General features: G+C 45.4%; 1 protein-coding gene and 1 non-coding gene across 3 annotated transcripts; both read right to left on the reverse strand.

Annotated features, from left to right (window-relative positions):
* Nucleotides 1-4,176: 4,176 nt before the first annotated feature.
* dkc1 (dyskeratosis congenita 1, dyskerin) lies at nucleotides 4,177-8,985 on the reverse strand. 2 transcript variants are annotated; one of them, XM_084915225.1, is made up of 15 exons: nucleotides 8,882-8,985; nucleotides 7,936-7,991; nucleotides 7,767-7,853; nucleotides 7,301-7,392; nucleotides 7,041-7,225; nucleotides 6,734-6,798; nucleotides 6,430-6,556; nucleotides 6,217-6,347; nucleotides 5,864-6,007; nucleotides 5,558-5,678; nucleotides 5,254-5,372; nucleotides 5,078-5,181; nucleotides 4,720-4,762; nucleotides 4,503-4,646; nucleotides 4,177-4,378 (listed from the first exon to the last, which is right to left on the reverse strand). In XM_084915225.1, exons 1-15 carry the CDS (start codon nucleotides 8,895-8,897, stop codon nucleotides 4,319-4,321), a joined length of 1,494 nt encoding a protein of 497 aa, XP_084771351.1. In that variant the 5' UTR covers nucleotides 8,898-8,985; the 3' UTR covers nucleotides 4,177-4,318. The 2 variants fall into 2 exon arrangements, with proteins under 2 accessions (XP_084771351.1, XP_084771352.1); XM_084915226.1 differs by lacking the exons at nucleotides 7,767-7,853; nucleotides 7,936-7,991; nucleotides 8,882-8,985 and having other exon boundaries at nucleotides 7,041-7,220; nucleotides 7,301-7,390.
* On the reverse strand, nucleotides 5,438-5,514 carry LOC146365282 (small nucleolar RNA SNORD83). Its single transcript, XR_014798776.1, has one exon. It is a non-coding gene; the product is annotated as a small nucleolar RNA SNORD83 (small nucleolar RNA).
* Nucleotides 8,986-14,915: the final 5,930 nt, after the last annotated feature.

Below are 14,915 nucleotides of genomic sequence, written 5' to 3' on the forward strand. Positions count from 1 at the left end.
CATGTATGTCCTATTTGTCAGGTGACAGAAGAACCAACACAAAGCTCAGAGAGCAATGGTGACACAGGATCACAGGTGAAATTGGATGATGACCTGGTGGTTCATGACTGTATTTGAAGCACATGTGTGACTGCATGTATGTGGAATGTCTCACTGTTATTCATCAGGTGACAGAGGCAGCTCTGCCATGTTGTAGCTCAGAGGTGAAGAGGCGAGGTCACGGGTGACTGGCTGATGATTTGGTGCTGTAGATTAACTAGTATTTATTATCATGACAATTGTCAGGCTGCTTTTAGTCATCCCAGTATCCTCAGTTGAGGCTGAAAGAAGCTTCAGTGCTCTCAGAAAACATGGCTAAAGTCAACAATGACTCGAATGAGATTAAACAATGCTGCTGTATGTCCACCAGGAGAGACTGGACAGTATAGATGTAAAACCAATATGCCAGCAGTTTATCTCTGTTAATGAGAGGAGCAGGCATGTGTTTGGCTCCTTCACATAGTGGACATTGAGTTGTTGTGTGGGACACCAGTAGCATTAATGTCTGTTGCTGTAACAGTAGCTCATGCTTAGAATAGAAAAATCCCAGCTCACTGATCTGATCGGGGCAATAGTGCCTAAAATGTTGCATAATGTTGCTGAGAGATCTTTTACTTTGTGGTAATCTTAGATGGACATACATTCAGTGTTCCCTTAGTGCTAATGTATCAGAGATGTTGGTGTAATGTAACTGAAGTAATGTTGTTAAGTCCTTGAACTCATTTGCCCAGTGGGCCGCTAGTGATTTTTCGTTTTTATGGGCCGATTGGGTTTTCTTCCTTTTCTTTTTTTAACGGTATAAATGAACAGTGGTGGATTGGCCAGTTGGTCATGATCGACTCTGGGCTGGACCAATTACAGCCGAGGAGGTCAAACTTTAAAGGTGAAAAGGAACGGGATTTGTCCCGTACTACTTCAGCTAGAAAGTTGCTAATTCAATCATGAAACTGATCAATGATCAGCTGATCGGCTTTTTTCTCTGCGCCAGAAAGAGGAAACCAGCGGAGATCGCATTAAACAACAGCAGCACGTTTAAGCTTGATCAGCTGTTGTTAGCATTTATTTAATATTAATTTCTAGTATCAGCTGATGTTTGCTGGAGCCACAGCTGTAAAGCTGCTGGTCATGATGTCGGTATGGATATGTGGTGAGAGGGAAACATGCAGATGAAACCAGGAGATGTCCTTACTGAATCATCAGAGCTGAACAGGTGATGGAGAAACAGGTTTACCTTTTAGGTGACATGAATGAGTTGAAGGGAAGTTATGAACTGTTTCTGAGAGACAAATAACACCAGGATCCTTTTCTAAGTAGCTGACAGCTGGTAACTGCGCAGGGGCGGGTCTAGCAAAGTGTTGCCAGTAGGGCTGCCACAAATGATTATTTTGGTAGTCGACTAGTCACCGATTATTTTTGCGATTAGTCACTAATCAGATCATGCATCCGTTGAACGTAAAACGTACAGCTTATTGCACCAGCAGCATCTGCTCTTATATAACTATCATTAGCTTACAGCTTTAAGTGTTTCAGGTTTGTGCTAACTAAAAATAAAGACAAATAAAGTTTATTAAATTTTAATGACATTTGCAGATTGTTTCGATGGAGTTTAATAAACTCAGCCGTCTGCTCCTTGCTATCTAAAATATAACAGGACACCAGAGTATATTATCGAGCATCTCACGCTTCTGATAATCAGCTGTCTGCTTGACATTTATTCAGCTGTGTAAAAACTATAACTTTAATCTCAGCCAAACCGATTTACTCAGGAACAAATACAATACTGAAAAAAGCCAAACAATAACATTTTTAAGTTATCTAAGTGACTTATATATCATGTTTAACCTGAGTAGCGAAAGACGGCGGTGGGTTTGAAGCCGGGAGTCCGGTGTTCTCACGGGCTCTAGTGAGCCTTGCCCCCGGCTCGCTATCGAGCTAGTGGGTAACAGACGTTTCCGAAAGCGCTTTTGAAAATATGTGGTGTCTTGATAAACTGAGCAGATATTTGAGGTTCACACAGCTACATTCCCTGAAAATATGTTAAACATTTATTTTGTGACCCAGAAAGAATAATAAGAGTAATATTAAAACCAACTAGCTGCCGCCATTGTTGGAAACTGAGCAGGGCCGCGCTATGAATTTTGGGACACAGCTACTTCTTCTTCGGGGTTTAACGGCAGCTGGCATCCTTGTACATGCAGTGCTGCCATCTTCTGTTTCAGTCCGTTATTACACTCTTAAATCCTACCACTTATTCCTGCGTCTTTTGGGATCTTACAAAGCTTCAAACGACGCGTCGACTATTAAATTAGTCGTCGACAATTTTGATAGTCGACGTAATCGTGACTAGTCGACTAATCGTGGCAGCCCTAGTTGCCAGGGGAGCAGGTAGGGCATTAACAGGGAGAGGGGGGCACAAAGAAATACTTTTCTTTCTTATTCTCATTTAAAATGTCTCACTTTTAACAAATAATTATCTGAATCTTTCAACCAACGTTTTCATCTGATGTCAAATGTATAGAAATCCATTATTATATTCAGTAAATATTAAGTCTAGTTAGTATATACCCTAGTAGGTTATAGGATTCTTTACTTTGTTAAGGTACCATCTGTGCAGTCTGCAATTCTGTTGAAGAAAGATGTTGAATCTATTTAATTACTGGAGAAAAATAATAGATTTATGTGCATTTGTTGTATACGTGCATTAAATTTAAATCAGTTTTGTTAGTTAAGCATCTTGAGGCAGAGGGTGGGGGAGTGGTTCCCTACTTTTTTTCTTTCCTTTTTTTGCTGGGAGTTGGCAACCCTTTTAGTTATAGGTATGTGTTACTGTTCAGAATACCAGAATAGGGAAGGTGGTGTAGGTTTAAGCTTATTATAAAGGGTTTAAAGGATTTATGACTTTTCCTATAATACCATGGTGGTCCGGTCACTAGTCAAAATGCCGATATTTTGTCCCAGTCCAGTCCTGTTATTTTCCCGTTATATTCCAGCGCCGAAACATCAGAATCAGCGAGCTGTCGGCTTTCAGCCCCGACTGTGTCGTCGGTGAGAAGTAAAGTAAAAGTAAAGTGTGCGTGTTAGTCCCCATAGGGAAATAGTTCCTCTGCATTTAACCCATTCACCCAGTGAAGCAGTGGGCAGCCACCAATGCAGCGCCCGGGGAGCAGTGTGTAGGGACGGTACCTTGCTCAGGGGTACCTCAGGGTGGCCGTTCAGTGGAGTCGAACCCCCGACCTTCTGATCATGGGGCCGCCACTCTACCTACTGAGCTATCCCTGCCCCAAAGAAAGACGACATCTCACTGATTCTGATCCGTCGGCGCTTTGTGTTTACGTCTCTGTGCAGAAGCGTGTTCCTGCTCTCATTTACTGTTTTAAATGTTTGGTGGTTGTTGAAATTCTGTGAGATTTAACCTGAGATTCTGGCGTTTCAGGAAAAATAAATTTAAAAATCGATTCAGGATTTTAATGAATCGATATCACGTTGTCCAAGCTAGAATCGATTTTAATAGATAAACAAAACCCACCGCTAGTCGACAATATCGAACGCTGCACCGAGGTCTAGCAGGACCAGCACAGAGATGAGTCCACTGTCAGAGGCCATAAGATCATTTGTAACCTTCACTAAAGCTGTTTCTGTGCTGTGCTGAGCTCTGAAACCTGACTGAAACTCTTCAAATATTTTTTTCTCAGGGTAAAAATTTTACTTTTGAAGAAAGTCATTATTAGTTAAAGGACTGCTCAGCTTAACAGAGCACTGACCGTCAGGCAATGTAATTATTTATTTGGGACAAACACTAAATCAGATTAAAAAGGAATTAAACTGAGTAAGGGCCAGTTGGATAACAGGACTGGTTTCTGAGCTCAGGTGGAAAAAGCTCAGTCAGGCTTTCAAATGAATCCAAACACTGTCTTGATTAATAAGCTGAAGTGGAAAGTTGCTGCCACACCCCCTCCTCTACAATCGTTGTTGCATTTCAGGAGGAAATGTAATGAGATTACAACCAGACCAGCTACAATTTTCTCAACTGTGTCCTGAAGTCACATAATGACATATACAAGTATACGATAAAGCTTTTATTTCTGTTCCCAGGTCAAATTTTCAAAAAACAAACCAAAAAAAACAAAAAGCTCAAGCTCAGTTTCAGAACAAAAAACATTTAATCTTAAGTACAAACAGGTATTTACAGTTAAAAAAATATTTTTACAAAATAACGTTATGTTCTGCTTGCATGCCGAACTCCCACAACCATCTGCACTCAGGGGTGACGTGAGACTCCTTACTCTGTGTCACCTTCCTTTTGTTTCTTCTTCTTCTTTTTCTTTGCGCTCTCCACAACCTGCAGGAAGAAGCCATGATGAAAACATGAGTCACACGCACACTGTTGAAAAATGCAGACAAGCTTCTGTGCAGTCGTTTAAGAGTTTCTTCCTGCTGCACAGTTACGTCACAGACGCACTCACCTGTGCTTCTGGGCCCGTGTCCTCCGCCTCCTCCAGCTTCAGCCTCTTCTCCTTTTTCTTCTTTTTCTTCTCTTTCTTTGCCTCCTCTGCAGACTGTGTGCTGGGTGGTGTTTCACCCTCACTCTCCGTCACCTCCCGCTTCCTCTGCAGATCAGAGCTCAAAGGTCAGCATCAGCTCAGACTACACCTGATTTGAGTGATTACTGTTCGAGTTTACCTTTGTTGAAGCATCGCCCGACTCCCCGGTCGCCTGGGAGACACTGTTTAAAAAACAAACAAACCAAAACCTTGAACACTTCCCGCTGAACTCAGAAGAGTGACAGCTGGGGTGGACATCGTCACATGACTGTTCTCAGGCGAGCTGCAGATCAGCGGGAAGCTGAGTGAAGGAGCTCAGACCCGAGCATTGCTGTCGCAGACCGACTCCCTCGGAGAGCACGCCAGCTCGGCGAGGGATAACTGTCTGCTTCACCTGCCCGACTTTACCTCACGCTACAGAATCATCAAGTGTTTTTACTGTGTCTGAATAAGAAACGTGCACCTGTCCTCCACTTGGACCCCGCCCCTGCACGTACCTGTAGTCGACGTACTGGTCCTTCCAGTCGGCCGGCGTGCTGCCGTTGGGCTTGCCGTGTTTGTCGAGCAGTCCCTTCTGAATCATGATCTTCTTCTGACTCGCCTGATTAACAAAAACTCGTTAAACACTCGATCGGGTTATTCGCTCACAGCTGATCAGTGTTGTCAGGCGCACCTTTGGTCCCAGGCCCCATTTGCGGGGATACGTGTCCCTCTCCATGATCACCCTCTTGATCTTTGCCACCACGCCATGGTCACATGTGGATATCACCGCTGTGGTCATCAGCGCCACCGCTGCACAAAAACAAACTGGTCAATGATCCCATCGCTAATTGATAACCTCGATCGAGCAGAGGCGGAGCCATCAGTTATGGGTGATAGATAGCAAGTCATCACGGCCCGAAAGCTGCTGCAGCTACTCAACTCATCACGTGGCTTCACCTGACCAGGACATGACGGCGTCACACCACCTAACTCACCTGTGCAGATGGCCTCGCCCTTTGTTGTTATGACAACGATATCCTGGTTCACCTCGATGCCGTCTTCATACCTGAGCACACCTGGCAGCATGATCTTGGCTCCGTAACAGATGGCGTTCACCTGCAGACAGATGTTTTCAGTGTCACCTGTGCAGGTAAAATTCAGCAGCTCATCAATGACTGTTAATCTCGCTGACAAACAGGTGAAATACGGCGAGCGTCTGCCTGACTTTTACCAAACAGGTGACCTCCACTTTAACATTCACAGCTGTTTTCTAAACTGGGAGGATGGCAAGGAAGACTCACGGCGCTGTCCTTCATCACGAGGCGTTTGTGTGACACAAGCAGCTTCTCGAGCGGGAAGATGACTCGACGCAGGTACGACTCGTCTTTGTTGTGGTCGAACTGCCACTGAGCGTCCAGCACGTCGTGCATCGTCACCAAATTGTCCTGAAACAGAGATCCGGTGAGTGATGTCATCATTAAGTGCTGCGATGACATGTCGGCGATACTCGGGTTCGGGGTTTGGACACGCCACGTCCGCCACCTCTCCATCGCCGTCTCTGTGTCAAAGTTCAATTGACAGACCTGCACTGAGCAGCGGGCCTGGACTCAACACTTTGAAACCACAGTGACATCACACAGGAAGTGACGCTCACCTTCTCTCCCAGGACCCCTGACCGGACCCTCCTCAGTTCCTGCATCTGGCCTCCAACACCGAGCATCAGCCCCAGGTGGACGCACAGCGTGCGAATGTATGTCCCCGCCTCACAGCTCACCCAGAATATACCTGCGGGAAAGACGTGACCTGTGACATCACTGCGCCCCCACACAGGTGAAGCGATTAAACGGCAAATGATCGTCTCGCTCACCAAGCCTCCTCTCGGGGTCGTACTCAATGAGTTTGCTCTCATAAATCGTTCGAACTCTCAGCTGACGTTTGACGGCGGCGATCAGTGGCGGCCGCTGGAACAGAGCGCCCGTCAGCGTCTCCAGCCCCTGCAGATATAATCCCAGTCAGTGGAGGTCACATGACTGGCAGCCAGCCAATAAGAGCTTCAGGAAAACTGTATTAGGATGTTTTTAATCAAAAAGGAGATTTCTAATGATCGATAAGCACGCTAATCAATACTCGAGCAGATCGATGAGCGAGCGCTTGGCGGCAGGAAGTCTTACCCGGGCCAGAACGTGCTCGCTCTCGATGGCGTTGTGCAGCCGAACTATTCCCACGTACTCTTTACCTGCAATAAACACAGAGAGCAGTGAGGCGGCGGCAGTTTACTGGGCCCACGCCTTGGCGAGGGGCAAAGACGGCGAGCCGGACTACATCAGAGGTGAACCACTTCCTGTCAGCTGATCATAAACTGGTCACAGCAATTGATCGCTGCAAAGGTGTGACCTGCCAGACGTGAACCAATCAGCTGTCAGATCAACACGTGTGGCATCACAATGATCACCTCCAACAGGAAGTGGTAATCATTACCTGCACTTTGTTGGGACTTGACCAACCGGGTGGCTCGGTCGATGCAGACGATAAGGCAGCCCGTGACCTTCGGGTCGAGCGTGCCGCTGTGACCCGTCTTCTCGACTCGAAGGATCCGCCGGATCCACGCCACGACCTCGTGGGATGATGGGTTGGCTGGTTTGTCAAGGTTAATGAAGCCTGACCTGACAGGAAACAGCAAGTAGAATCAGAGGGGCGCTGGGATGGCGTATCGGTGAGGTGTGTCGGCGGGGCGGTACCTGACATAGTCGTGGATGTTCCTCTTCAGTGGGTTGCTGCCGCTCGGTAACGGCGTGTAGTGCGCCGTCCGGATATTCAGCTTATCAAAGTTCTGCAGATAAAAAAAAAAACAAAAACACAACTTTGGCGTCAGAACGTCACTTCCTGTTTGAAGAGCAACAACACAGCACACTGTCAGGCTCTTGGATATGGGTTGCAGTGTCATATGATCAGAACAGGAAGTCGTCTTGGCAGCGGTCGAGTTGCGCCGTTCTCTTGGCGAGGTTCCGTCTGTCGTCCGGCAGAACGCCGGGACGCTGCCAGGACCCCGACCGAGAGGCTCCGCCCCCAGAACGGGAGCAGAAGCACCGACTGCGACTCAAAGGCAGCACTCAGCGAATGGATAAACAGGTTCATCACATCACACGACCATGACTTGACAGGAAGTAGTATGGTGACAATAACAGGCAGACTCAGGTGACCTACCTTTAGCAGCAGCGGCCATTGCGACGTGTCCAATGAGGCGACTTTGGACTCTGGGCGGATGAAGAAGTCCCCGCTCTGCTGGACTTCCTGAACAACAAAAACAAGAAGTTTGTTCACACACTTCACAGTGCCAGGCGCTGAAACGGCGACCTCTGACCTTCTGACTCACCCCAAGATCTTCTTCACTGACTCTCTTCACTTTCTTCTTCTTCTTCACTGACGTTGCTGAAAAACCAACAAACCTGACATCAGGGTGACAATGAGCATGCTCAGTCTGCAGGCAGACTTCTGTCTTTGACCTGCTTTAAGATGATCTAACACAAAAGGTGGGGAAAAAAAATCATCTGGTGCCAAAATGGTGACGACACGAACTGTAATTATTTCACAGGTTAAATCGGCTCATTCTTCTCTCCCTCGTGCGCAGCTGCACAACCACGTGGCCTCCCTGCCACACGTGGTTGTTAGCATGAAGTGGCTAATACACCGAGCTAACAGGCCTTGCTCAATTGCTCAACTTATCAGTAATCAGGCGATTAATAATCAGGATGTTTAACGCGGCCGCAGATCGATGCAGTGAACTGGACCCAATCGTAATAATCATAATAATCAATCAGTGATCGATCCCAGCTGAGACTGACTGAAACTGATTCAAACCCAGCTCAGTCGGCACCGAGACCTCCCAGCAGCTCAACCAAACCTGCAGATCGATTAAAATCCGCGGATTGATCCGATCCAGCTCACTGATCAGATCCTATCAACACACGATCCACCTGAACAGGTAAACTCAGTTTGCACTTGCACACGTGCTGCACACACGCCGCTTGCACGCACGCAGACACACACTGTCACGTGTACCTGAGCTCGAACCGGTCCCCAGATCATCCGAACCTTAAACCCAACAAACAGACTCAGAACATTTACGATCAAAAGGCGGTTTTTTCTGGAAAACGTGTTTCCCGCTTTTTAAACGCAGTTCTGCTCAGTCGAAGAGGCTGCCCGTAGCGAGCGGATGTGCGCAGGCGCGGAGGTTCTGGTTCTGTCCGGTCTCTTACGTGAATTTGATTCTGATTAAAACTAAAAGCTGAAAGTTTGGAAGAGACGAGCCTCGTGCTCACCTTCTGTGTCCGCCATCTTCCGTCGACTGAGCGCGCACCGCGACCCCTTCCTCCTCTTCTCCCCCTGCTCCTTCTTCTTCTTTGGTGTTGGCAGAAGCGGAGGGGTTTACCGCCACCTCGTGGTGTGGAGATCACCAAACGTGTCTTTCATTCCTCGCTTCTTCCAGATTTCAGAAACAGATCGACCTGAAGGTCAAAGTTCAGACTGAGTGACTCCCACTGTGACTCCTCCTCAGTGTTACTCCATGTCCTGATGGGAAAGTGGGCATGTGAGTGAGGCTCCTCCTGTGTGACCAAACTAGGGGTGGGTTTAAAAAATCGATTTCCCGATTCAAATCGAATTTAGTTTGAAAAACGCAATACCGATTCATTAAATCCTGAATCAACTTTTTAAAATATAAATGTACAGAGCGTGGATCGTTCACCCGACGACACGGACACGCTGCCGGGGCTCTGCATCACTTCAGCAGCATCAGGTAATGTTCATATGTGGATCAGAGTTTTCTTCAGTTTTTGATCTACTTTTTATTAAGTTTTTCCTTTTTCTACATATAAACAAAAGGAGAAGAGAAGGATTACATTTGTTCATGTGACCTTTGGTGTCCAGGTGACTTCATCTGTGTTTAGGGCCAAAAAGAAGAGCAGAGGAAGAAGAGCAGGTAATCAATCAATCAATCTTTATTTATAAAGCACTTTTCATACAAAGATGTAGCACAAAGTGCTTTACATGGTTAAAAGCAGCCCACCCCACCCTGCCCTCCAACTCACTCCCCACACTCTCATTAACATAAACGATCATGGATACATACATAATTAAAAAGGTTGGTTTTGAGCCTGTTCTTAAAAACATGTACGTTCTCTGCGGCCCTGAGCTCCTCCGGCAGGCTGTTCCACAGACGAGGACCATACCACTGAAAAGCTGCCTCTCCGTGAGTATGTGTCCTGACTTTGGGAACAGTCAAAAGGCCAGTACCAGAGGACCTCAGGGTCCGCGAGGGTTCATATGGTAAAAGCAGATGTGAGAGATAAGAAGGCCCCAGACCATTAAGACATTTAAAAATCAATAAAAGAACTTTAAAATCGATCCTGAAACACACGGGGAGCCAATGCAGCGATTCTAAAACCGGTGTAATGTGGGCCCGCCCTCTGGTCTTCGTCAGCACACGAGCTGCAGAGTTTTGTAAAAGTTGTAAAGGTGAAATATTCTTTTTGGGGAGACCAGAGAGCAGGGCAGTAATCAATGCGACTGGTAATAAAAGCACGCATCAGCATCTTCGTGTTGGCCCGAGAGAGAATAGGGCGGACTCTGGCTATATTTTTTAGATGATAAAATCCAATTTTGGTTACATGTTTAATATGTGGGATAAAACCAAGCTCAGAGTCAAAAATAACACCCAGGTTTTTCACTTGTAGTGAAGGGCATAGTGAAGATGCCTGTAATTTAGACAAGAGTTTCTCTCTCTGAGCCTCAGGACCGATGATTAAAACTTCAGTCTTGTCCTGGTTAAGCTGTAAAAAGTTTTCTGCCATCCAAGATCTTATATCTAGAATACAGTTAAAAAGGGCATCCATTGGTCTGGTGTCATCAGGACACGGAGATGTACAGCTGAGTGTCATCAGCGTAACTGTGAAAGTTCACTCCGTGCCTCCTGATGACACCGCCGAGAGGGAGCATATACAAATTAAAAAGTACAGGGTCTAAAACCGACCCTTGAGGCACACCACATGTCATTCTATGGATCTTAGAGGAGCATGTATCCATACTCACCATAAAAGTTCTGTCTGAGAGACAGAAAGTGAACCAGTTGTGTACAGCACCAGAGAGGCCCACCATGTGTTTCAGTCTGTTTAAAAGAATAGCGTGGTCTACTGTATCACAGGCTGCGCTTAGATCCAGTAGCACCAGGACTGAGAGCTTTTGGGCGTCCCAGTTACATCTAAGATCATTTAAAACCTTTAGGGAGCCGTCTCTGTGCTGTGGTTCACCCTAAATCCAGACTGGAATATCTCCAGGATCTGTCTATCATTCAGAAAATCATTAATCTGAGTAAAAACAAGTTTTTCTAAGATTTTACTTAAAAATGGTGAGTTGGATACAGGTCTGTAGTTATTAAAATCATTACAATCCAAATTGCTCTTCTTCAGAAGGGGCCTCACCACCGCCGTTTTAAAGGCAGCAGGGAAGACACCCAACTGAAGAGAGCAATTCATCATGTGTAAAAGCTCAGCTTCAAAAAATCCATAAAGTGTTTTAAAAAGGGGATTGGATCTAAAAGACATGTGGTGGGTCTCACTGTGGAGAAAACTTTCTTAAGGTTCTCAGCGTTAACCAGGACAAAGCTGTCCTGTGTCTCCTCAGGTACAATCGAGTCCTCAGATGTGTTTAAAGTCATATCGCGAGAAGATAAAATATCAGATCTGATGGCACTGATTTTTCCCCTGAAGTGGTCTGCAAACTGCTCACAGAGCGAGTCTGTGGGGTTCTTTGGGAGCTGTTAAAATCAGGGTTAAATAAATGATCTATGGTGGAAAAGAGGACCTTGGGATTATTTTTGTTATTACTGATTAGTTTGGCAAAGTATGAATTTCTTGAATTCCTTAATGTATTATTGTACATTTTAAGTTGCTCGCAAAATATTTGATGGTTGGTTGCATTTGTATTTTTCCTCCATTTCCTTTCTGCTGTCCTGCAATTTCTTTTGAGTTTTTTGACTTCTTCATTTCTCCAGGGTGATGCATGTTTTACGTTAATCTTTTTGGTGGTGAGTGGAGCAACGGAGTCAAGGCTTTTCTTCAGTTTGCTGTTAAAATGATTAAAAATCAAATCACAGGGTGCAGGTAAAATCACAGGGGGGCATTCGTCTAAAACCCTGGTAAAATTTGCAGCCACTTCAGAGGTTAGATAGCGCCTCCTCACAGTTCGCGCCGAGGTCTCCCGCTGAATAAAACCGGTGATGTTAAAAGACACACAGTAGTGGTCAGAGACAGCCAAGTCAACAACAGAGGACACACGCTGGTGGACAGCTCATGGGTGATGACCAGGTCCAGAGTGTGTCCTCTGTTGTGAGTCGGCTGCGTGACGTGCAGGTAAAATCCAAACAGTGAAGAATGTTTAAGAATTCTTTTGCTGCAGGGTCAGAAGGATTATCTATGTGCAGGTTAAAATCACCGGTTAAAATTATCATGTTATATTTTGAATGTATGTTTGTTAAAAATTCAGAGAATTCCTTGATAAAAGCAGCACTGTCTTTAGGTGGTCTGTAAACTGTGACAGATAAAACTGGAGGGCTGCTAAAAACAATAGCATGGAATTCAAAAGTGGTAAAATGATTAAATAAAATGTGTTTGGTGGTGAGTGTGTTGTTGGCTAAAGATGCAGTCCCACCACTTCTAATAGAAAAAGAGAAATTAAAATTTAGTGGGGAGGCCTCAGTGAGAACAACTGGTGCATCCGAACCCAGCCATGTTTCAGTTAAAAATAAACAGTCAAGTTTATTATCTAAAATTAAATCATTAATAATAAAAGACTTGTTCAACAGGGAGCGGACATTTAAAAGTGCCATACTGATCGAGTCTGGTGGATATCTGACAGTAGAGTTCAATGGATGTTGACATTTTTGAAGAGGCCGGAGGTTATTAATGTTTTTGGAGTTACTGGATTTATGATGATTCTGTTGCTCTCTGTTTGTGATTATGACGGGTATTGTGTTGGCTGTGGAAGAGAGAGGTCCGAGTCCAGAGTTTTGTGTATTACTGTTAAAAGTGGAACAAATATAGGAGCTGGGACCAGGGGGACATCAGTCAGTGGCGGACAGATCAGCAGGTAATGTCGGTTTGGGGTAATGACAGGGCCGTATGCGGGAGTGCTGTACGCCAAATGCCAAATTGGCGGACAGCAAACGGCGTCCCCAGGTGTTGAGGTGGAGCCCGTCTGCCCCAAAAAGATGCCTCCTCTCCCAGGAACTCGTCTCAGAGCCTGTTACCTGGAGCTCTGATAGTGAGCCGTTTACCTCTGACATGCTGAAAACACACGTGCTGTAATGTGTGTGTGATGCACAGTGTTGGGTGTAAGATCAGATATTCCCATTTTTACAGCTGAGCTGCTGCAGTTTAACATCATTGCTAAGTTCATAGCTAAGTTAATGGTACTGCCTTTATGGAAGAGAGTCCTTGACTGTGTAAATCTGGAGTTTGGGCTGATTGCCATGTTATATGTAATATAAAAGTAATTCATATGTGGATAGGATCCGATTGGCTGTATGTGTCAGTGCGGTGTTCCCAGGCCAGCTGAGAGATTTCATCTCTCTAGCATATCCTGGATCTGCCCTGGGGCCTCATTTGGAAACACCTCCCAGGAGGCACCCAGGTGCAACCAACCTTCTCAACTGGCCACTTTCGATCCAGAGGAATAGCGGCCCAACCTATCTCCACAGAAGAGGCCAGCCACCCTTCAGAGAAAGCTGACTTCTGCTGCTTGTATCTGTAAACTCATTCTTTTGGGCACTACCTAGACCAGGGGTCGGCAACCCGCGGCTCCGGAGCCGCATGCGGCTCTTTAGTCTTTATTTTGCGGGTCCGGGTGGTTTGGGAAAATAAATTAGAAGTATTTAGCTGAAGTGTATCTCATTTGTGTTTAGTTCTTTTTTTTTAACTTGTACAGGGAGTGCAGAATTATTAGGCAAGTTGTATTTTTGAGGAATAATTTTATTATTGAACAACAACCATGTTCTCAATGAACCCAAAAAACTCATTAATATCAAAGCTGAATGTTTTTGGAAGTAGTTTTTAGTTTGTTTTTAGTTTTAGCTATTTTAGGGGGATATCTGTGTGTGCAGGTGACTATTACTGTGCATAATTATTAGGCATCTTAACAAAAAACAAATATATACTCATTTCAATTATTTATTTTTTCCAGTGAAACCAATATAACATCTCCACATTCACAAATATACGTTTCTGACATTCAAAAACAAAACAAAAACAAATCTGCGACCAATATAGCCACCTTTGTTTGCAAGGACACTCAAAAGCCTGCCATCCATGGATTCTGTCAGTGTTTTGATCTGTTCACCATCAACATTGCGTGCAGCAGCAACCACAGCCTCCCAGACACTGTTCAGAGAGGTGTACTGTTTTCCCTCCTTGTAAATCTCACATTTGATGATGGACCACAGGTTCTCAATGGGGTTCAGATCAGGTGAACAAGGAGGCCATGTCATTAGTTTTTCTTCTTTTATACCCTTTCTTGCCAGCCACGCTGTGGAGTACTTGGACGCGTGTGATGGAGCCTTGTCCTGCATGAAAATCATGTTTTTCTTGAAGGATGCAGACTTCTTCCTGTACCACTGCTTGAAGAAGGTGTCTTCCAGAAACTGGCAGTAGGACTGGGAGTTGAGCTTGACTCCATCCTCAACCCGAAAAGGCCCCACAAGCTCATCTTTGATGATACCAGCCCAAACCAGTACTCCACCTCCACCTTGCTGGCGTCTGAGTCGGACTGGAGCTCTCTGCCCTTTACCAATCCAGCCACGGGTCCATCCATCTGGCCCATCAAGACTCACTCTCATTTCATCAGTCCATAAAACCTTAGAAAAACCAGTCTTGAGATATTTCTTGGCCCAGTCTTGACGTTTCAGCTTGTGTGTCTTGTTCAGTGGTGGTCGTCTTTCAGCCTTTCTTACCTTGGCGATGTCTCTGAGTATTGCACACCTTGTGCTTTTGGGCACTCCAGTGATGTTGCAGCTCTGAAATATGGCCAAACTGGTGGCAAGTGGCATCTTGGCAGCTGCACGCTTGACTTTTCTCAGTTCATGGGCAGTTATTTTGCGCCTTGGTTTTTCCACACGCTTCTTGCGACCCTGTTGACTATTTTGAATGAAACGCTTGATTGTTCGATGATCACGCTTCAGAAGCTTTGCAATTTTGAGACTGCTGCATCCCTCTGCAAGATATCTCACTATTTTTGACTTTTCTGAGCCCGTCAAGTCCTTCTTTTGACCCATTTTGCCAAAGGAAAGGACGTTGCCTAATAATT

Source organism: Perissodus microlepis, chromosome 19 (assembly GCF_051167445.1).
Source record: "Perissodus microlepis isolate ML-2025 ecotype Zambia chromosome 19, ASM5116744v1, whole genome shotgun sequence".
In the NCBI taxonomy this organism is placed as follows: domain Eukaryota; kingdom Metazoa; phylum Chordata; class Actinopteri; order Cichliformes; family Cichlidae; genus Perissodus; species Perissodus microlepis.

Coding starts and splice junctions, on each gene's coding strand:
- dkc1 (XM_084915225.1), bottom strand. Junction 6,348..6,429: donor CGACCCCGAGAGGAGGCTTG/GTGAGCGAGACG, acceptor TCTTTCCCGCAG/GTATATTCTGGGTGAGCTGT. Junction 5,373..5,557: donor GGGCGAGGCCATCTGCACAG/GTGAGTTAGGTG, acceptor GTTTTTGTGCAG/CGGTGGCGCTGATGACCACA.